At 53.3% G+C, this 19,895-nt stretch overlaps 9 protein-coding genes across 10 annotated transcripts; 7 read left to right on the top strand and 2 right to left on the bottom strand.

The window, feature by feature from the left end:
• Nucleotides 1-44: 44 nt before the first annotated feature.
• On the top strand, nt 45-2,112 carry PV07_11439 (NADH-ubiquinone oxidoreductase 49 kDa subunit, mitochondrial). The gene is made up of 2 exons (XM_016398875.1): nt 45-903; nt 950-2,112. Exons 1-2 carry the CDS (start codon nt 172-174, stop codon nt 1,706-1,708), a joined length of 1,491 nt encoding a protein of 496 aa, XP_016243437.1. The 5' UTR covers nt 45-171; the 3' UTR covers nt 1,709-2,112.
• Nucleotides 2,113-2,473: 361 nt separating this feature from the next.
• PV07_11438 (calcium/calmodulin-dependent protein kinase) lies at nt 2,474-4,985 on the top strand. Its single transcript, XM_016398874.1, has 4 exons — nt 2,474-2,963; nt 3,145-3,404; nt 3,458-3,614; nt 3,668-4,985. The coding sequence occupies exons 1-4, from the start codon at nt 2,954-2,956 to the stop codon at nt 4,495-4,497; spliced, it is 1,257 nt and encodes a 418-aa protein (XP_016243436.1). The 5' UTR covers nt 2,474-2,953; the 3' UTR covers nt 4,498-4,985.
• Nucleotides 4,986-4,990: 5 nt separating this feature from the next.
• Nucleotides 4,991-6,369, top strand: PV07_11437 (uncharacterized protein). Its single transcript, XM_016398873.1, has 2 exons — nt 4,991-5,847; nt 5,987-6,369. Exons 1-2 carry the CDS (start codon nt 5,228-5,230, stop codon nt 6,186-6,188), a joined length of 822 nt encoding a protein of 273 aa, XP_016243435.1. The 5' UTR covers nt 4,991-5,227; the 3' UTR covers nt 6,189-6,369.
• On the bottom strand, nt 6,350-8,257 carry PV07_11436 (uncharacterized protein; the record flags this gene model as incomplete). Its single annotated transcript, XM_016398872.1, has 3 exons — nt 6,350-6,620; nt 6,804-7,889; nt 7,955-8,257. 3 exons carry the CDS (start codon nt 8,255-8,257, stop codon nt 6,528-6,530), a joined length of 1,482 nt encoding a protein of 493 aa, XP_016243434.1. The 3' UTR covers nt 6,350-6,527.
• Nucleotides 8,258-9,317: 1,060 nt separating this feature from the next.
• Nucleotides 9,318-11,669, top strand: PV07_11435. 2 transcript variants are annotated; one of them, XM_016398871.1, is made up of 3 exons: nt 9,318-9,664; nt 9,715-10,241; nt 10,320-11,669. In XM_016398871.1, exons 1-3 carry the CDS (start codon nt 9,494-9,496, stop codon nt 11,476-11,478), a joined length of 1,857 nt encoding a protein of 618 aa, XP_016243433.1. In that variant the 5' UTR covers nt 9,318-9,493; the 3' UTR covers nt 11,479-11,669. The 2 variants fall into 2 exon arrangements, with proteins under 2 accessions (XP_016243433.1, XP_016243432.1); XM_016398870.1 differs by having other exon boundaries at nt 9,715-11,669.
• Nucleotides 11,670-11,853: 184 nt separating this feature from the next.
• PV07_11434 (uncharacterized protein) lies at nt 11,854-13,666 on the top strand. The gene is made up of 2 exons (XM_016398869.1): nt 11,854-12,074; nt 12,125-13,666. Exons 1-2 carry the CDS (start codon nt 11,919-11,921, stop codon nt 13,433-13,435), a joined length of 1,467 nt encoding a protein of 488 aa, XP_016243431.1. The 5' UTR covers nt 11,854-11,918; the 3' UTR covers nt 13,436-13,666.
• Nucleotides 13,667-13,820: 154 nt separating this feature from the next.
• On the top strand, nt 13,821-15,872 carry PV07_11433 (uncharacterized protein). The gene is made up of 2 exons (XM_016398868.1): nt 13,821-14,276; nt 14,330-15,872. The coding sequence occupies exons 1-2, from the start codon at nt 13,998-14,000 to the stop codon at nt 15,512-15,514; spliced, it is 1,464 nt and encodes a 487-aa protein (XP_016243430.1). The 5' UTR covers nt 13,821-13,997; the 3' UTR covers nt 15,515-15,872.
• A 160-nt stretch (nt 15,873-16,032) lies between these two features.
• Nucleotides 16,033-17,847, top strand: PV07_11432 (uncharacterized protein). The gene is made up of 2 exons (XM_016398867.1): nt 16,033-16,099; nt 16,165-17,847. Exons 1-2 carry the CDS (start codon nt 16,061-16,063, stop codon nt 17,704-17,706), a joined length of 1,581 nt encoding a protein of 526 aa, XP_016243429.1. The 5' UTR covers nt 16,033-16,060; the 3' UTR covers nt 17,707-17,847.
• On the bottom strand, nt 17,739-19,813 carry PV07_11431 (uncharacterized protein). The gene is made up of 3 exons (XM_016398866.1): nt 19,445-19,813; nt 19,205-19,378; nt 17,739-19,146 (listed from the first exon to the last, which is right to left on the bottom strand). Exons 1-3 carry the CDS (start codon nt 19,743-19,745, stop codon nt 17,786-17,788), a joined length of 1,836 nt encoding a protein of 611 aa, XP_016243428.1. The 5' UTR covers nt 19,746-19,813; the 3' UTR covers nt 17,739-17,785.
• Between the last annotated feature and the right edge of the window lie 82 nt (nt 19,814-19,895).

Here is a 19,895-nt window from a genome sequence, read left to right as displayed (position 1 = left end):
CTCGACGTATTGTCGAAGCTATCCAGGTCGCTTGTCATTGACTTCTGACTTCAGTGGCCAAGGGCACACTTGAAAGCCGCCTCTACTTCGCTTGATGCGGCCAACCTCGAAGCATCAACTCGAAGACAATTGCGCCTTCTTTCTTTTGGCCTCGTGCCAAAAAGGACCAGCATGACTATGGCGGCCTCATTTGTGCGAGCCGCGAGCCGGCACGCACACACTTCCAAACGACTTTGCCTCACACCCAGTCGTCAACTCCCCTCGAGACAGAGACAGTCGCTCTTCTTCTCCCGTTCGATCTCGTCGACTGCCCCTCGAAGAGCAGATCCTAGTACCACCGGGCCCGTCTCCGCTCCCAACCCTGAAACTCCTGGCGGTCCCTTAGCCACCACTATCTCTCCCACGGATTCCACCTTTACCAAACACGTCCAGCAAGACACCAACTTGGTCAATAAAACCCCCGACATGAATTTGGGTGATGAATACGAGACAAGGAAGATCCGTCATTATACCGTAAACTTTGGCCCACAACATCCCGCTGCACACGGTGTGTTGCGTCTGATTCTCGAGCTCAATGGCGAAGAAATTGTCAGGGCAGATCCCCATGTCGGGCTGCTGCATCGAGGCACGGAAAAGTTGATTGAGTACAAGACATACCTCCAGGCTCTGCCATATTTCGACCGATTCGACTATGTCTCAATGATGACCAACGAGCAATGTTTCTCCCTTGCCGTTGAGAAGTTGCTCAATATCGACATTCCCGAGCGAGCCAAATACATTCGGACCTTGTTTGGGGAGATTACCAGGATATTGAACCACTTGATGTCGATTCTGTCGCACGCTATGGATGTCGGTGCTCTGACTCCTTTCCTCTGGGGTTTCGAGGAGCGAGAGAAGCTTATGGTATGCCAGGACGATAATAGTCTTACTACTAGCTAACAGATAATAGGAATTCTACGAGCGTGTCTCAGGTGCACGATTGCATGCTGCTTATGTTCGTCCTGGCGGTGTCAAGGCAGATATTCCCCTTGGATTACTGGACGATATCTATGCCTGGGCAACTCAATTCGGTGATCGCATTGACGAGACTGAGGAGCTCTTGACAGACAACCGCATCTGGATCGGCAGAACAAAGGGTGTTGGCGTCGTTTCCGCTGCTGATGCCCTCAACTACTCATTCTCTGGTGTCATGTTGCGAGGCTCCGGCATTCCCTGGGACATTCGGAAGAGTCAGCCGTATGACGCCTATGATAAAGTCGAATTCGATGTGCCGGTGGGTCAAAACGGCGACTGTTATGATCGATACCTGTGCCGAATGGAAGAGTTCCGACAGTCTTTGCGCATTATTCACCAATGCTTGAATCAGATGCCCCCGGGTCCCGTGAAAGTGGAGGATTACAAAATCGCGCCACCTCCGCGAGCAGCAATGAAGGAGAACATGGAAGCTCTTATTCACCACTTTTTGCTCTTCACCAAGGGCTACACTGTTCCTCCAGGGGATACCTACAGCGCAATTGAAGCTCCCAAGGGCGAAATGGGCGTCTATCTCGTCAGCGATGGAAGCGAACGTCCATACCGATGCAAAGTGCGAGCCCCTGGGTTTGCCCACCTGGGTTGTTTCGATCAGATCAGCCGTGGTCATTTACTGGCGGATGCAGTCGCCATAATTGGCACTATGGATCTCGTATTCGGAGAAGTGGACCGATGAGTAGGACAGAACACGTCGTTTGCGAGGTGAATATCGACGGTAGAAGGGTTTTGGGAGGCGGAGGTAGGATTCTGAAGCCAGGTGAGGCCGGGGGTTGATGGTGAGACCCAAGGCTGGGAGCCCTGTCCTGAAGAACAGGCTAGGCCTTCCAACTGGGTCTGAGCGATGCATTCTGTGTATATACTGTGCTAGCCGCATCCCATTTGTGTCCAAATTCCTCCGTCCTTGAGTGTGACCGTCGCACAAGCATTCTTTTGATGTTTGTAGGTCACGTGGTTGATGTAGAAAAGTTGCATGGACCACGTGATCGAATGCCTAGCGCACCAATCACAGACTGTCTGCGTCTCCCGAACCAATTAGACGAACCCCTGTCAACAATAAGTAGCACAGTCTGACAAAAAGAGGGTTTCCTTAACAGTGGTTACTCTGACTTCTTCACTCCGAGATACTAGTCATTCACAAAGATATGTGCTCTGTTGTTATATACAGTAATATCCCTATCCTCAATTAATGATATCAGCTATTTGATCTGGCGGGTGCCTCGTCGTTATCTCGAGAGTGCGCCAGATTGTGCGGTTTTTTGCTCCAGGGGCTTACTTGTAGGGTGTATTCCAAAACATTTTCCATGACAGCGTACGGAGTACTAGGTAGAGGAGCTCGTATAGACCAAAGATGCACTTTTCAGCCCACGGGACTCTAGCTACCGGATTGGTGAGTGATTTAGGCCTGAACCCTGCAGCCGCCGCCACAGCTTGACCTAGTAGTGAACCTCAGCTGGGAGCTTGAATCCTCCCTTCCTGGGCTCGTGGCCCCTCTTGCAGCTCCTCCCTCTTGTGCTCCGCCACGAAATGGCCCCCAGAGGGTTCCAGGAAAGTAGTGACTCCTGCCAGCGATCCTGCAACTTCCTCGCCCTTTTCACTACTTGTTTCCTTCTGACTCGGATCAAGTGTCTGCACGAATCTTCTACTCAGCACTGACCGCTCCGTACTTCTGTCCTACGTTCCCCGTGGTGCTGTGTTCGACCAACCTCAATCGCTGTCAGCCGCGACAGGCCTACCCCGCAGCCGTTCAAAGACTACGACGTGCGGCTGGATTCACATCGCGAGACAGAATAAGACCTGAAGGAATACCAATTTTCCCTCCTCCGACGCTCATTGCAAAGATCCTGCCCTCTTTCTCGGTGGCTCAAGTCTCAGAGGAGTTTTAAGACCGTCTGCGCAGGCGCTGGCCTGAACTATTGCAACCATGAGTGCATGTGAGTCCCGCATGGCCACTGAACAACACCCCAGTGCCTTTGTCCTCAACAGTTGTGAATGTTTCTGCGTGGCCCATGTTCTGGCTTTGTCACTGGACACCCTGGCTTCTGCAGAACTCCCCTCTCCTCTACAAATATTTCAATTCTCGAAGTTCACCGGGGCTGATTCTTCAATCAACAGTCAGTGGTATGATGAACAAGCTGCAAGGCCAGCCCGACAGCTACGATAAGAAAGCAAAGTACCGTTTTGGAAAGACGCTGGGAGCGGGCACATATGGAATCGTCCGCGAGGCCGAAGTCGGTGGAGACAAGGTTGCAGTCAAGATTATCCTCAAAAAGAGTGTCAAGGGCAATGAGCAGATGGTATACGACGAGTTGCAGATGCTGCAGACCCTAAGCCACCCTCACATCGTTCGGTTCGTGGACTGGTTCGAATCGAGAGTGAGACTTGCTCTGTCATGGAATAAATATGTGGAGAGACTGACAAGGGACAGGACAAGTTCTACATTGTGACCCAACTAGCTACTGGTGGAGAGTTGTTCGACCGCATTTGTGACAAGGGCAAGTTTACGGAGAAAGACGCCTCGCAGACCATTAAGCAAGTCCTCGAGGCGGTTGACTATCTTCATGAACGAAACATTGTCCACCGAGGTAAGAAGAAATCATTTTTTTCGGTTTCAATGCTTTCTAATCAACGCCCGTAGATCTCAAGCCAGAGAACCTTCTCTACCTCACCAAAGATCCTGATTCCCAACTTGTTCTTGCCGACTTTGGTATCGCCAAGACACTGGAAGGCCCTGGTGCCGTCCTGACCTCTATGGCGGGATCCTTCGGCTATGCGGCGCCTGAAGTGATGCTCAAGCAAGGCCATGGCAAGGCTGTTGACATGTGGTCAATGGGAGTCATCACTTATACGTTGCTTTGCGGCTATTCTCCTTTCCGTTCCGAGAACCTTGCAGATCTCGTGGATGAATGCAAGAGTGGTCGAATCATATTCCACGAGCGGTACTGGAAAGATGTCAGCAAGGACGCGAAAGAATTCATCTTGACGCTATTGCAACCAGAGCCCAAGCGGCGTGCAACGAGTAAAGAGGCTCTCAAGCATATCTGGCTGACCGGTGAAACGGCCTCGGATCATGATCTCTTGCCAGAAATCCGGTCTTACCTGGCGAAGATGAAGCTGAAGCGTGGTATCGAGCTTGTCAAACTAGCCAACCGAATCGACGCCCTCAAGATGCAGGACGAAGAAGAACCTGGCTCACCAGATGCAAACGACATACCCGCCAATGCACAGAATGCTGCCGGGCTGGCCGTCAAGAATCACGTCAGGGGAGTTTCTCCTGGACGAGGTCTTGCCACCAACGAAACTGGCGAGAAGAGACCATTGAGCAATGCTGCCAAGAGTGCCATCTTCCGAGAAGTGGTTCTGGCAAAAGTAAGAGAGATGAAGGACAAGGAAAAGACGGACAAGCTCGTTGCAGATATCACGAAGGAGCATGAGAGGAGAAAGAGTTTCTCTGGTGCACGGTCTTGACGAAGATGGCGATATTGGCAGGAGGAGATTCTTGAGCGGGATGATCAACCACGCTGGCTGCGACCAGATTGGTACTGTATCGACAGGTTGGAACGACATTGCTATTCACGGTGGCGCCACAATACCCTATTGTCAGTGGTGGTGATGATGATGGCTGTGAGGATGTTATTCATGCGTGACGATCAGTCCGCTTTGTTTTTTGGTGGCCGAAAGCCGCTTTTTGAGCTGCAAGTTGAACGATCCAGAGTGACTGCAGGGGCGAACCGTCAAAATCCATTGTGCTCACAAGGCATCATGTCAATATTTCGTATTCGGACCGCTGGCTGTAAAAAGTATCATACCCATCCACCCAATGAACCTAACAACGATCTTCATCGGGCTGAGATACGCCGAGTTGTGACCAAGGCGTAAAGGGCGTATAATGTATTGTAACATTCTCCTCACCCCAAGAATATATGTATCTAGTTATGTTACCCTGTTGAGGCAAGGGACATAGGCTTTCTGCAGGAAGCTCTATTCTAAAGCTGCATTTCCTGTCTGGCAGCAACTCGTCGAATTGTCTGTTTCTGCTCCGTTCCCTGACATCCAGAAACGTCATTGTGCCTTCGCCATATCATATATTGTTCACGACGAGGGCCATTTCTTCTTCTAAGTTTCATTCTTCTCTTGACTCGGCATCCATTCTCTCTCTAGAAATCTGCGCTTCCACCCTGCGGAGGTTCTAACGAGGATGGAGTCGTTCTTCCGAGACCGGGTGTATGCCATTTCGGGCGGTGCCAGTGGAATAGGTCTGGCGACTGCCAAACTCTTGCTGAAATATGGCGCCAGAGTCTCCGTGGGGGACATCAATGTCCCCGATAGTCTCCTTGCGGACCTCGCGAGGGAGATCCCCCACACGGGGACCGCCGAAGCCCAGGCAGAAGAAGCACCCGAGAAGAAGTCTATTCTTCTACGAAAGGTCGACGTGCGGTCTCGCGACGACGTCGAGTCGTGGATCACCGAGACGGTGGAGCGGTTCGGGAGGCTGGACGGGGCGGCGAACCTCGCGGGCACGATTCCCAAGGACCACAACATCGGCGGGATTGAAGACGTCGACGACGAGCAGTGGCATTTTGTCTTCGACGTCAACGTGCACGGCATGATGAACTGTATGCGGGCGCAGCTGAAATTTATCGGCAAAGACGGACGACATGGAGGGGGAGCCGTCGTCAACGCGGGCAGTGGGCTGAGTCTTCAAGGGCGGGAGTATACGACGGCATACACGGCGAGTAAACACGCAGTGTTGGGCATGACGAGGTGTGTGGCCAAGGAGGTGGGCAAGAGAGGAGTTCGGGTCAACTGTGTCGCGCCGTGAGTTATGGTTCCCCATTCCCTTTCACCCCTTTCCCCCCGATGCCACCCACATTGGAGGCACTACCGCCCTTACGCCCATGAAGGTGGAAGAGAGCATCGCGCTGACTCCGAGTCACAATTTGCATATTTTTTACAGGGGCTTCACAGACACGCCGCTGATGAAGCAATCCATGGCGATATCCGAGGGTTCGGAGTCAGCAGAGGATTTCTCGTCCACCGCTCTCGGCAGGATGGCACAGCCGGTCGAGATCGCGGACACGATCGTCTACCTGTTGAGTGACAAGGCGAGTTTCGTGACGGGAGCCTGTATTTCGGTCGACGGAGGTTGGTTTTGTTGATACGTCAGAGAAGGTGAAGGAGATCTTCCTTTTTCCCGCGCTCGTTACTTCCGTAGCTGCAAAGGGGTGATGAGGGACGTTACAGCAGCCTGAAAGCCAAGTCGCGTTCTGTATGTTCGAGACGGCACAGATTTAATGACATATGTATGTACACACATTCTGCGGAAAATAGGTGGCCTCTTTTTTTTTCCCTCGGTATTCTCCCCTTTGTATTTCCTTGCTCTTTACTCATCAAAGGACCATTTGTCTTCCCCCTGGTTTCTTTCATGATTGGCGTTCCTTTGCTGCTGCTGCTGCAGCAGCAGCATCATAATCATCATCATCGATGGAGACAGACGATCATCGCGGTGTCAGCCTGACCATGAGCTCGTCGACAAAGAAAACCATGGAACGGAATGCCCCGAGTCGTTGGTTGGGGTTTATCAGTTCGATCTGTTTGGAAGGAGGAATCAGTCAGTCAGGGTCAGGGGCGGCAAAGCTGCGGGTCCGATGTCGCCATAATATATGGAAAGAAACCAGAATGGATGATGTGAGATATGAGAAAGCCCCAAATGAAAAGAGAAGAATAAGAGACAAGCGGAGAAGACGGGGGATAGATTTAATGAAGATACTCACATCAAACCGGTTCAACAGCTCGGGAATAAACTTCTTCATCTCAATCCACGCAATATGCTGTCCGATGCACTTTCTCCTCCCGGCGGAGAAGGACAAATTGGCTCGTTCCATTCTCGAGAGCTGTGCCTCGTCAACCTCGATCCACCGCTCAGGCCTGAACTCATCGACTCTGTCGCCCCAGACTGACGGGTCGCGATTCAGCGCTGTCATGTTGATCGCCACCACACAACCAGGGGGGACATAGACGCCAGAAATCTCGACACCGGGCCCGTCAGCGGGCACCTCGCGCTCAATCGGGTCGAGGATAAGCGGACTCATGCGACCGGCTTCCTTGATGCAGGCTTCCAGGTACCGGAGTTTCGAGACTGACTGCCATGAGGGCGGAGAGGCGAGCTTGGCATCTTCGATCTCAGCCCTCAACCGGGCCAAGCTCCGTGGATTGGTGAGGAGGTAATATAGGGTGAGGTTAATGGATGCCGCGGTGGTTTCGGCGCCCGCATGGATCGTCGAAATGAGTAGGCCGATAATGGTTGATCTGTCAAAGGTGACGGGATCGCGTTCACTTGCCTGTAGATACCGGTCAAGAAGGTCGGAATGAGTTCCCAACCCGCCCTTTTCTAGCCTAGTCTCGAGGCGTTCTATGGCAAGTTTACCAAGCAGGGATGTTCCACTCGTGCCCCTAGACGCAAAGCGGTTCTTATAAATGAGCTTTTCAAGTTTGGGTAGGGATTGCCAATTATGCCAGTGGTCAAAGCGCTGACGGGAGCCCGCTAGGGTGTTTCCTAGATCGGACTGTTTCTCCATAAAGCCTTGATCGTCGCTGAAGGCAATGTTACAGATGGTGTCGAAAGCGAAGAAGATGATCCATCTGGCAATGTTCACTTCCGGATCGGTATTGGCAAGCCGACTCATCAGGCTCCTGATATTGCAGTCGACATGATATTCGTAATCGAGGATGGCCGTGGTCGTGAAGGCTCCAATAACCTGCTTCTTTATCGCGGAGACGCGGGCTTCGTTTCGCTCTGTCACGAAGGAGCTTATCAACTTCCCATTGACTGCTTGGAAGGCGACCTCGTATGATTCTGCCTGTGAGAAAGAAAAAAGGCTTCAGCCCAGCGGGAACTTGCCTAATCCTGAGGCGCGAGACGTACCTTCGAGAATGCATTCCTGGTATTGAAGACAGTTCCCACAGCCGAGATGTCGCTGAACAATACTCTGTTCGGGCCGTACCTCACAACAGGGCCATACTGCCTGTCCAACGCCAAAGCGATGGCATCAAAGTATTCGTTGTTCCAGAACTTCCTGGCTAACCAAAAGTTGGTGAATTTTGCCGCAAAGGGGCCGGGGACGTGTCTCAACCTCCAGTACTGTAGGATGGACTGGAAAAGGAGGGACGCGAAAGCGACACCCACCAGTATCAGGGGAATTGTGATGGGAAACACGACGGAATACATTATGTTCATGGACTGGACCAGAGATGAAAGTTCTTTTGCAACATGGAGCTCTACGATATCGCGGGCATGGCAGTCTCATTTATCTGGCCATTCACCCATTCCAGCTTACCTTACCTTTGGACTTTTGGTGATTCGGCTGCCTTACCTCGACTGATTGAGTAGGTTCGAACCTTTGGAGGCCTGACGGAAGATCTCTCTGGGGAGTGAGTGATATGATGCCATTGGCTCCTATTCCACGCTTTCTCGCACCGGTGCGTATAGAGGCCACCTGTGGACTGGTGGACAGCAGAGGCTCGAGTGAGATTGTTACGCTCGTTTGCCTTCCCCCATCTAGAAGGTGGTTTGCGCCTCCTTGGGGAAAAAGCTTTTGTGACCCGCAGTGGCGCACAGCTAGCGGGCAGCTGCTAGCAGCCAGTTCAGAGCGGCAGTCTCATGGACTTTGAAGGGCACATTGGCATATGTCTTGAGGAATTTCGTTGAAGTTGAGCTGACATTGAGCGAGCTGCTATACGCGGGTACGCGTTAGGCCCTGAATGTTAGGGGCATCCATGTCAGCCCGACAAGCCAAGGACCGGTATAGTCAGATCCTTCTCTGTGTATCATGTGTGGCCTTTCTCTGGCGGGTCATGTTGGCCAGGGATTTGGGACTCGGTATTTTCGCGAAGGAGATCCGTCTGATTATCTGATGAGTAAAGGAAAGGGTTTGGCGATACGCGGGGTTCCAACGAGGACTGGCGCTTCTAGCGAGCTCTGAACTTGTCAACACAGGCCACTCAATCGGGTTTTGGTCTATACCCCGTGGGCAATACCCGACAGTGGGAGTATTTCAATGCGGCACGGGCGACATCTCAACTGCAAGTGAGAAGAAATCCAAGTTCCGTGGTTCCTCCGGTTGTCGGCTAAAGTGGGTGGCGTCGAGCGCAGTCTCGGTATGTTTTGCTCCGGAAAATCACTTTTTCCGTTGCCGTTCCAGGCTTGTCTGCGCCAGTCTGTGCTGGTGCCTCCAATTGCCTCCAGTGCCTCGGTTGCCGCGAGCAGCAAACTGCGGCCATCCAGTTGCCTCCGCCAAACCACGTCCCCAGTACTCCGTATTCCGTCCCAGTATTATTAAACCTGTTCGTCACCATCAGTGTCATCCTTCAAAAACGTGACTTGCCCGGCAGTGCCCAAAGAAAGCAACACGCTCCATCTGTTTCTCCCTCTCTCGCCCTTCTCATCTCTCATCTATCGTCGACCATGTCTTTTCTGGGGGGTGCCGAGTGTTCAACTGCGGGCAACCCGCTTACCCAATTCAAAAACCATGTCCAGAGTGACAACACTCTCCAACGGGACCGGCTTGTCGGCCGGGCCCAGCCTGGACTGGAAGAGAGCATGCGGTCTCGAATGACACCGAATGGCTCTGATCAGGTATTGAGGTCAAGGCCACACGGGGAAAGACGCAGCTAACCGTGGAGTAGATGATGAACGACTTCATGCAACAATCCGGGATGCCCCAGCCCTTTGCCATGGAGCAACTACGACACGACCTCCCCAGTCTTCAAGGAATCACAAGGCGATCACCCTCCCCCGGCTGGGCCGCAGAGTTTGACCCAGGTGAACAAGCAAGGATGGAGGCTGCTTTTGCAAGCCCAAGACTCAATGGTCAGAGTCAACCAAGATTTTCGCCACAGGAATTTGCTCGCTTCCAACAAGCCCAAGCACAGCGAACCGCAAGCCCCATTATGCAAACTCCCTCCATGATGAACAGCTATCAGAGCCCTATGGGCATGGGATACATGGGCGGCATGAATCTCGGGATGAATTTTGGATCACTACATATGCAACAACAACAACCTGAACAAACTACAGACAAGGGGAAGGGTCGCATGGTTGAGCTGGATGATGCCAACTGGGAAGCCCAGTTCAAAGAACTCGAGTCGCAGCACGACAACCTCTCAGAACAAGCCAATGAGGCGATACAGAGAGAACTCGAGGAAATTGACAGGTCAGTGGAATCTCCCGCAGAGGGATTTGAGGATTTCGAGAGAGTATGGCACGGAATCCAAGCTGAACATGCATCCAGAGAAATGGCCGAAGATGTTGCCAAAGACGAGCCTTTCACTGCAGAGGACCTTGCTGCCTGGGAAAACTTCGACTCCACCATGGGACTCAATACGCATCACCCTTTCGAGCGAGAGCCAATGCTCGGAGATTATATGTTTGAATCACAGAACCCCTACCTAGAAAACAATTCTGCGTCTAGGTCAGCTTTCGAACAAGGGAAAGAGATCCTCGAGTCACACGGCAACTTGTCTCTTGCAGCGTTGGCATTTGAGGCTGCCGTGCAACAAGATCCCAACCATGTCGAAGCATGGGTTTTACTTGGCGCCGCTCAGGCCCAAAACGAGAAGGAATCACCGGCCATCCGTGCTCTGGAAAAAGCATTAGAGCTTGACCCCAACAATCTTGACGCTCTGATGGCCTTGGCTGTTTCTTATACCAACGAAGGATATGACAGCACGGCCTACAGGACACTAGAACGCTGGCTCAGCGTGAAATACCCTCAAATCCACCCCCCTGAGAATTTATCGAGTCCGACCGAACATGGCTTTACTGACAGAGCAATCCTACACGAAAGAGTTGTAGATCTCTTCATCAAGGCTGCTCAGCTATCGCCTTCTGGAGAGCAAATGGATCCAGATGTGCAGGTTGGACTGGGTGTTCTTTTCTACGGCAATGAGGATTTCGAAAAGGCGGTCGACTGCTTCAAGGCTGCGCTTGCGTCGACAGAAAGCGGGATGGTCAACCGAGAACGAGAAGTGCACCTGCTGTGGAATCGGCTAGGCGCGACGCTGGCCAACTCTGGTCGATCCGAGGACGCAATCACTGCATACTGCAAAGCCCTGGAGGTCAACCCCAATTTTGTTCGAGCACGATATAATCTGGGCGTTTCATGCATTAACATTGGCTGCTACCCTGAGGCAGCTGGGCATTTATTGGGAGCTTTGAATCTACACCGAGCTGTGAGTGAGCAAGGTCTAGACAAAGCCCGGGAAATAGTTGGCGACGGCAGTGGCGGGATCTCAGATGCCGAGTTGGAAAGGATGATACATCAAAACGAGAGCACAAATCTCTACGACACTCTCAGAAGAGCATTTACTGGCATGGGAAGACGGGATCTGACTGAGAGGGTTGGCGTTGGCATGAACCTGGACCATTTCAGAAGCGAGTTTGAGTTCTGAAACTGTGAAAAAAGAAATGCGATAGAATGAAGCCATGAACCCTTCCCAATGCTCTTTTCTTCCTCCCTCCAGGTGTGACACCTCGCCGCCTTCCTCTCGCCGGCCTTGTGAAACACCGGGAACAAGGCCTCCGCCTAGGCTTGTTAACGGAGCTGTTCACAATATTTAGACATCCCTGACGTCTATTGCCAAGTGCTTTGGTACCTCCAACTTCGCTTAATGGACCGAAACTCTCCATTCTGTCACCTCAAGTATGCCAGCCTCACCTGCCGTTGTCGCCAGCCTTGTTCTAGGCTAGAGCGGTGGCTTGCGAGTCGTCGTGTGTACTAAGCCGAAACCAGCGCCCTGCAGGCAGCGACGACTTCTTTCAACAACCCCAGCTGGTCGACGCCTGATGGCATTCCTCCAAAGCTCTGCCATCATATACACACGGACAATCCATGTTTGCAGCGCGGCGCCAGTCGCTCCTTGACAAAGTCGAGTGGAGACCCGAGCATCATGGGGGGCGCTATTTCATCGAAACAACTGATGAACCAGGCAGGCTTCGACACGGGCATCTCATGGACGAAGAGATCCGTGACTGGGTTCTAGCAAATGTGAGTCTCTCTGCTCGCACAAGCAGCCCGTTTGACCTGACGTAGTAAAGTCTTGTTCAGCGGAGTCTCCTCCACCAAAAACGAAATCAGGCGGCTTTCGGCTCCTACTGTGCGACTTACCAAGACTGCAAGATGAAATATCACAGGTTCGAACGCCCCATATGAGCAGGGATTCATTCCTCATCACGGAAGAAGCTTTCCTGCTTCCCGGTGCGACGCTCCAGGCATTGTTTGACCTGGAGGGCGTGTATTCGCGATTCACAGAGTGCGACACCGCTACTGGCAAGGTCAAGTATCTTAGGATCCTCATTCAAGGACGCCGGAAACTTGGGGTGGCACATTGCACATTGTCTCTGTGTCACAACAGTGACACAGGATGGACTTATGGCTTACTCTGTGGCGAGGGAGTCATCGAACCAGTCGAAATCATGAACTCTAGACCTCTCATGCCTGGTTTACTGAACTTACTGAACCCATGTCTCCCTCTCAAATCCGATCCTCTCCTTATCCCTACCATGCTGCTAAAGATATACACCGAACGTATCCAGCTCTTCTTAAGGAAGCAGATCTTTCAGTTGGATGAGCTAGAGGACGCGATCGGGGTGACTCGTCCCGGCCGAGTTACAAAATCTCGTTCGCTTAAGAACTGGCCCAACGATATCGACATAAAAAAAATGACGGTCGGACTACATTCGACTGCCTGCGAACTCTACTACTTGAACCGAACCTGTCTCTGGACTCACGACTGCCTTGAATTCCTTCACACATTGGCTGCAGAGTGTTCTGACTACATTAACAGACACCCGGCAAGATTCCTCGAAATACGGCAGGGAATTGAATTTGAGACCACGAGGATGAAATGGATAGCCGGTACTCTCGACACGAGCAAAGAAAGAGTGGAGGCACAGCTTAGCGTTTTGTATTCTGCAACAAGTCAGAGAGAAAACGCGATCGCCCTCAACTACAGCCGAATGGCGCAAGAGCAGAACGAAATCTCCCTCCGAGATGTGCACATGAACACCCGCATTGCCACGTCGACTAAACAGGACAGCATTGCGATGACAACCTTCACCTTCATCGCAGCTCTCTTCCTGCCGGGGACATACGTCGCGTCGCTCTTCAGCATGAGTATGTTCGATTGGCTGCCTTCGGAAGGGAATGGTAGCGGTTCACCAAGGGTGTCGGCCGACTTCTACATATATTGGTGCATCACAATCCCATTGACGCTGTTGGTCATGGCAGGATGGTACTTGTGGTATAGAAGGGCGGATCAAGCTTGGAAGAAGGAGACTGGATACAGCCTGAATGACAATACTGGTGCAAATAGGCCCATAGAGGTGGAAGTAAAGGCCGATCGATAACGTGCCAGTGCTAGGGACGAGGCTCGCAGGTAAAGGGGAGCCGGGTACTCCCGTCCTACATGCTTGAATTATTCCCTGCGTTGGATTCTATTGCTGGTGTGGAAGCAGGTGGGAAGTTGAGGGATGGTCAAACAAGTGGACGAAAGCTGGACGAAAGTCGGAGGTGTGAGGGAGGAAACTATTAGCACACCCCTACATGAAGTTCAGGTTCCTTTGCCAGCGCAATTCAAGATATTCAAGAGTTGATGTGCAAACGGCAAGTAAAGGAGAGAAAGGAGGGTTAAAAGCGGCGTGGCGTGGGTGGCTAGCACGTGAGCATGGCGCAACCCGCCGCGTCTGCTCATCCGCCAGTGGTCGGGGATCGAACTTGGAAACAACTGCGTCCAACCTCTACATGGCCTTCTGACGGAACTGTCTTTCCAGAGTTTAGAGCTTACCATCGTCGACGTCTTGCCCTACCGTCTGTCGCGCACGAGATTCAAATTGTCCTTCAGCGCCTTCATCGGATTCAGTCAAAGGGAACTCGGGTGCCTGCGCTGCGGGGGATTGGCCTGAGCTCAACATGGATGACCATGGCGAGTTCGACAGCGTCTCGTGGCAGCGAGAAGATACCGCGGAAGGGGAGTCATCAGCTCCATTCCACGGCAGTTTGCCAGATAGATCCGCAAGCGGGCCGCGAAGCGACAGCGTATCCAGCGAACCCCAAGTAGGTGAACATGCGGACGACGTCGACTTGGCTGGCATAGGTCGCGACGGTATCTTGGAAGTTACTGTTGATACCCCGCTCAAAGAGAATGATGGCACAAAGGATGCATATGTTTCGTATCTGGTCACCACTCATGTACGTCTGTCGTATGCTTCCGACAAACCCTTCAAGCTGACTTTCTTCCATAGACAGACTTCAAGTCCTTCCAAAGAACCGACTTCTCTGTCCGGCGACGTTTCACAGACTTTGTCTTCCTCCGGCAGACGTTGCACCGAGACTATCAAGCCTGTGCAATCCCTCCCCTGCCCGAGAAGAATAACATGGCCTACGTTCGAGGAGACCGGTTTAGTACGGAGTTCACCCAGCGACGGGCGTGGTCGTTACATCGCTTTCTCAAGAGGTGCACTCTGCACCCAGTGTTACGGAGAGCTCCCATATTAATATTGTTTCTGGAGACGGGAGACTGGAATGCACAGATGCGACTGAGACCATCACGAAGCAACACGTTGGGTGAAGGCGGCGCGGGGAACACATCTGCTCCGTCGGGATTCTTCGATAACGTCGCAGATACCATGTTAAACGCCTTCACCAAAGTCCACAAACCCGACAAGCGATTTATCGAAGTGACTGAACGTGCCAACAAACTCGATGAGGACTTATCGCATGTCGAGAAAATCATTGCCCGCGTCGCCCGCAGAGAAGGTGACCTTGAAACCGACTATGCCGACCTTGCCAACAATATGCGCAGACTGACCCCCTTAGAACCGGCAATCGAAGCCCCGCTGCAAACCTTCGCCGGGTGCGTGGAGGAAACGTCGAGAGGTTGGAAACAACTAAAGGACCACACAGATCAGAACTATCTGGGAAGTCTCAGAGATATGGAAGCATACATCAACTCCGTCAAATCGCTCCTGAAAACGCGCGAGCAAAAACAGCTCGATTTCGAAGGACTCACAGAATACCTACAAAAAGCCACTTCAGAACGTGACTTACTGGCCTCGACTAATCCTTATTCACATGGCAGCAACCTGAACCCGGCAAACTTCATCCGCAACAAAGTCGAAGACATGCGCGGGGTTGACCATGAAACCGCCCGCCGCGAACGCTACCGCAAACTGGAACTCAAGATTGCAGAGCTGAACCGAGAGGTGGAGAGTGCAGAAGGCACAAGCGAAATGTTCGACGAGCAGGTCGTTCGCGAGGTTGCGGACTTTGAAAGGATCAAAGGAGTGGAATTTCGGGACAGCCTGGGAGCCCTAGCAACCCAGCATATGGAGTTTTACCAAAATGTCATCTCGACATGGGAAAGGTTCCTGGTCGACATGGACGCTGACAAGCACATACACAAAGACAAGGGCAGGGCGGCTGCATAGTGCCCCTGAATCGAGCTGTAGGCGTGAAAAGCCTGGAACGGACATTTGATCTGCTACGGGGGTTAATGCGCTTGCTAAACAGGCGGTGTACCCTCAACCACGAGTACTAATGAAAGCGCCAATGCCAATGGTGCGTGCCACTGCTCAATCTCCATGCTCCTCTTCAAGTCTACCTAGGTAGATTCTTGCTGGAGGCTTGCTTTCGCACTCTATTTGACTATCGAATGGTTGGCGAGAGAAGTAAAATGGAACACATTGGGAACTCTATGGTGCTTGAAGCTCAGCTCAGCTCCTTCGGCTACGGCGGCTGAGTCTTCTTGTAGATTTATATCTGGGCGAACTTCGATCTAGTCTACTCCAATGTGTGTAAACTAGAAGGACTTCTGTTTCTCAGAAATGGAGGTGGTTCACTCAAGGTGGCAGGGTGCCTGCCAACGGATAAACCCCGGATAAACCTCGCGTCTTTTGTACACCCAAAAGTTGCGTCTCTACGAAATGTATCTATTCCCTGCAAAGATCTAAAAGACGCCTCCAAGAACGAGCATAATGTCTGTCAGCAAGAAGTATGCTGGGCTGCCGGATCTGGTAAACTCTCCTAGTTCTCTACGCTCGACATTCCCCCTAATTCAGCTAACCATCGTTGCCTGCAGGACGCTGCCCCGGAGGTATATGAAACGCCAGAACTCGCAGACGATGTCTCCACGTTGCCAACGGGGACGGTACGCACAATCTCACCCTCCCCGTCCGATGATGACGAATCCCGCCCCGGTCTTGACCTCCATCCACTCGACCGTGAGGGTGCCCGGCGGAGGTTTGAACCCTCGGTAGTTGACGCCAGGGATGTCGACTTCTCAGACTCGATTGGTGGCGCCAGACGCGCATATCGGACGCGCAGTTCGCGCCGGAGAAAACGGTGGCTTCAAGGCAACGGAATAGAGGATGGTGGCGATCTGAGTGACAGCGAGGAGGAGACGCTGGCCACAAGATTGGCGAGGTTGAAGAGAGAGGCCGAGGAGGTCCGGCTGGAACTGGAGAGGAGGGAGAAAGAGAAAGAGAAAGAGCAAGAGAAGGATGAGGACGGGGAGTTCAAGGATAGCCTAGAGGAGCAGCAACAACACCACCAAGGAGCTGGCGGCGCGGGTGCTGAGGATGAAGACGTGGACGTGGATGGCGTGCGAGAACTCAGTCGAGTGTTGGACGGTTTGAGCATCAAAGCCAAACTGAGGACCGGCACCTCCGCCGAGGACGAATTCTTGTCAAGACTGACGTCGAGTTCACTCCACGGCGAGCAGCGGCATCAGCAGAAAGAGACCGGCACGATATCCTCGAACACAACAGCAATGCAAGCAGCACCGGCCACCCTCTCTGCGGTGGCAGCCTTCTCCGATCGACTCACCGCCCTGGAATCCGCCCTAGGTGTCTCCTCTACAAGTGCAGCTTCCCGGACTGGAGCGATCCTACCTACGCTGGCAAGCTTGTCCACACAGGTCACCACCTTATCCGCCACACTCGCACCACAATCAACCTCGTCAGGGGAAACCCTGTCTGCATCTGCATCTCAAACCAGCACGGCCCTCCTGGAGACCGTTTCTGCCAAACTCAAGACCCTCATCGCCGAGTCCGACCGACTGGCCGCTTCCCGCAAACAAGCCCTCGCCTCACTGGCCGACCTCCACGACAAACGGATGCAACAACTGGTCTCCGCGACCGTGCATTCAAACACTCGCCCCCGCATCCGCGGGCTCTCCACCACGAGCACTTCCGCCGTCGCCCACGCGCACGCCGCCGAGAACAAACAAGGGGAGATCCCCGCCGACGTCGGCCCCGGGGACGAATCTCTCCAGATCCAGAGCAAGCTCTTCTTGGACGAGCAGTCGTCCAAGATCACCGCGCTGTACAACGTCCTCCCCACCATCCAGAACCTGCAACCTCTCTTACCTGTCGTGCTGGAGCGGCTGAGGACATTGAGCGTGATCCACAACGGCGCGGCGCAGGCCAAGGGGTTGGTGGACGAGTTGGAAAGCCGGCAGGGGGAGATGAAGGAGGAGATTGCAAGGTGGAGAGAGGCAGTCGAGACGGTGGAGAAGGGCATGGGGGAGTTGGAGAGCGTGATGAAGGAGAACGTCGAGGTCCTCGGGGGCAGAGTAAGAGAGGTGGAGGCTCGGATCGAGAGGTTAGAGGGCACCAGGTGATCAGGAAGGCTGTAAGGAAACCAAGTTTTGGGGGGAAATTGAAGAGATTTCATCTCCGTCTTCGTGGCATAATGCCGCCCTACGCCCTCTTCAGAATATATAACCGGTTCTCCAGCCCCCAGTGCACCCACCACCCTTTCGTCCAACTTCCTCGCTTTCCCAGCACATGCTGCAATCCATACCCTTCCCTGAGCACATCGTGCACGACTCCGTACAACATTTTCATCTTCTTCCCATAAATCGCTTCCACAAGCCTGGAGAGCCCGTCAACTTCTCTCCTCTCCTCCTTGTCCCCCAGCACAAGCAATCCCCTCCCGACGTCCGGTGTCAGGACCTGCGGGGGTCCCAGCGAAGGCACTTTGTCCACGACGTCCCACCGCCCAATGACCCGACCCGGATCCTCGACGACGACGTAGTCAAACTGCGCCCAGAACATGGGGGAGAGGAATTCCGTCTCATTGTCCGATTTGTCGTAGACCCACCTCGTGCGCTGGGTGGACACCAAGGGCGGCTTGTCCCCGGAGGGCGAGCCAGGCAGGTAGAAGACGGGCCTGCCGTGGCCTGACGAGTTGGTGAAGGAGGGCGTGGAGAGGAAATGCGTCACGCCCGTCTGTAACGCGAGGTTTGTCAGGTGGACGCGCACGGTGGGTCGGGGTGGGTAGTTGAGGGAAACGGAGTGCAGGGCCGATAGCGCGTGAGCGCCGGGGTAGGTCTGCGCGGATAGCGGGAGGAGGAACAGGTGAGAGACAAGGGCGGTGCAGGTTGTGGTCAGGACTATGAAGAGTGTGAAGATGTAGTAGATCGGATAGCGGCCGCTCTGAGTGTAGATGTACGCTGCGACTCTGGCAACCGCTGCTGTCAAGGGAGGCACGACAGGGAAGAGGAAGCGTGTCTCTTTGTGCGCAAGGCAGGAGTATAAGCACACGTAGCCCAGCGAGGGAGCTATGAGGTCCAGATTCGAGGTTGCGATACTGCGGTAGGTGAAGCCGATAGGGATCAGGCCCAACACGAAGGGATTCATCAGCAGCCGCGGCAGGGCGTTGGTAAAGTACCAATACCAGGGACTCGTGCCCCAGGCAGAGGCACCGAGGCTGTCCTTCTGTGGGAAGACATTGGACAAGAACGCCACGAGCTCGGGCCAGAGGGGGTTCGGCGACTGCCAGAAGAAGGTGTCGACAGAGACGGTCAATAAAAGACCTGTGACGGCCGCGGTGAGGATGGCAGGCACCAAGACCCTGCGGATCAGGGAGAGAGCCGCCGAGATCTTGAGCCCCGGGCGAAGAAGCATGTAGAGGCACTGGCAGCCCAGAAGAAGGCCAAGCTCAGAGCGGAAAATGACGGCGGCCAGGGTGAGGAGGTACAGCGCGAGTTTGTTACGTTTGACGAGTGATTCTGTAGTTGACGGCGTGACGGGGAGGAGGAGCGAGAGCGCAAATGTGCCTGGATGTCTTGTTCTTAGCTAGTCTCGAGCTGATACTGAGCAACCGCGGGCACATACTCATCCCAAAAGCGAACATATTGGGCAGGGTCCGCGACGAGTAATACCAGACGTGAAACTGACTCGCTTGGTGAATGGTGTACCACGCCGCGGCAGTTTTCCCATATGCTCGCCTCACCCCTGATGCATAGTAGATGAGCGCAGCCGCATTGAAGAGGCCGAGGATAGAGCGGACTGGATTGTCCAGGAGTCAGCAAAGAACGAAAGGGCGGTTCGATCCAGGATGTGTCCGTATCTCACCAAGTAACTGTTGCTGTGCGCCATCGAGATTTCCAAGCCACACAACCGGCTTCGCTACAGCTGCCAGGACCACGGCACCGATGAACGTCCGGGGCACGGCGCCAGGAAAGGTCATATGGTCATACAGGGCCTTGAATCTGAGATTCGAGTTCTGGGTGGGCACACCATATTGGAGGATGTCGTGGACGGCTTGAATATTGAAGGATTCCTCGACTTTGGTATATGGGGAAATGTACAGGTGGCACAAGACCAGTAAGGGGAACAACAGGTAGCATGATTGCCAGAGCTCGAGGCGGCTCATTCTTTGCTCAGTAGCTAATGCTCAATTGCAGCATCAATATAGGCTCGAACAGGAAAGGACGATTAAACATGGACGATAGTGATGGAAAGGGTCAGCGTTCACAAGGTTTCAGGATAGGTATCGCGTTAGTTTCAGCCTTGTCCCCACAGC

This window comes from Cladophialophora immunda (assembly GCF_000835495.1).
Source record: "Cladophialophora immunda strain CBS 83496 unplaced genomic scaffold supercont1.7, whole genome shotgun sequence".
Taxonomy (NCBI): Eukaryota; Fungi; Ascomycota; class Eurotiomycetes; order Chaetothyriales; family Herpotrichiellaceae; genus Cladophialophora; species Cladophialophora immunda.
This window is presented reverse-complemented; position numbering and strand designations above follow the sequence as displayed.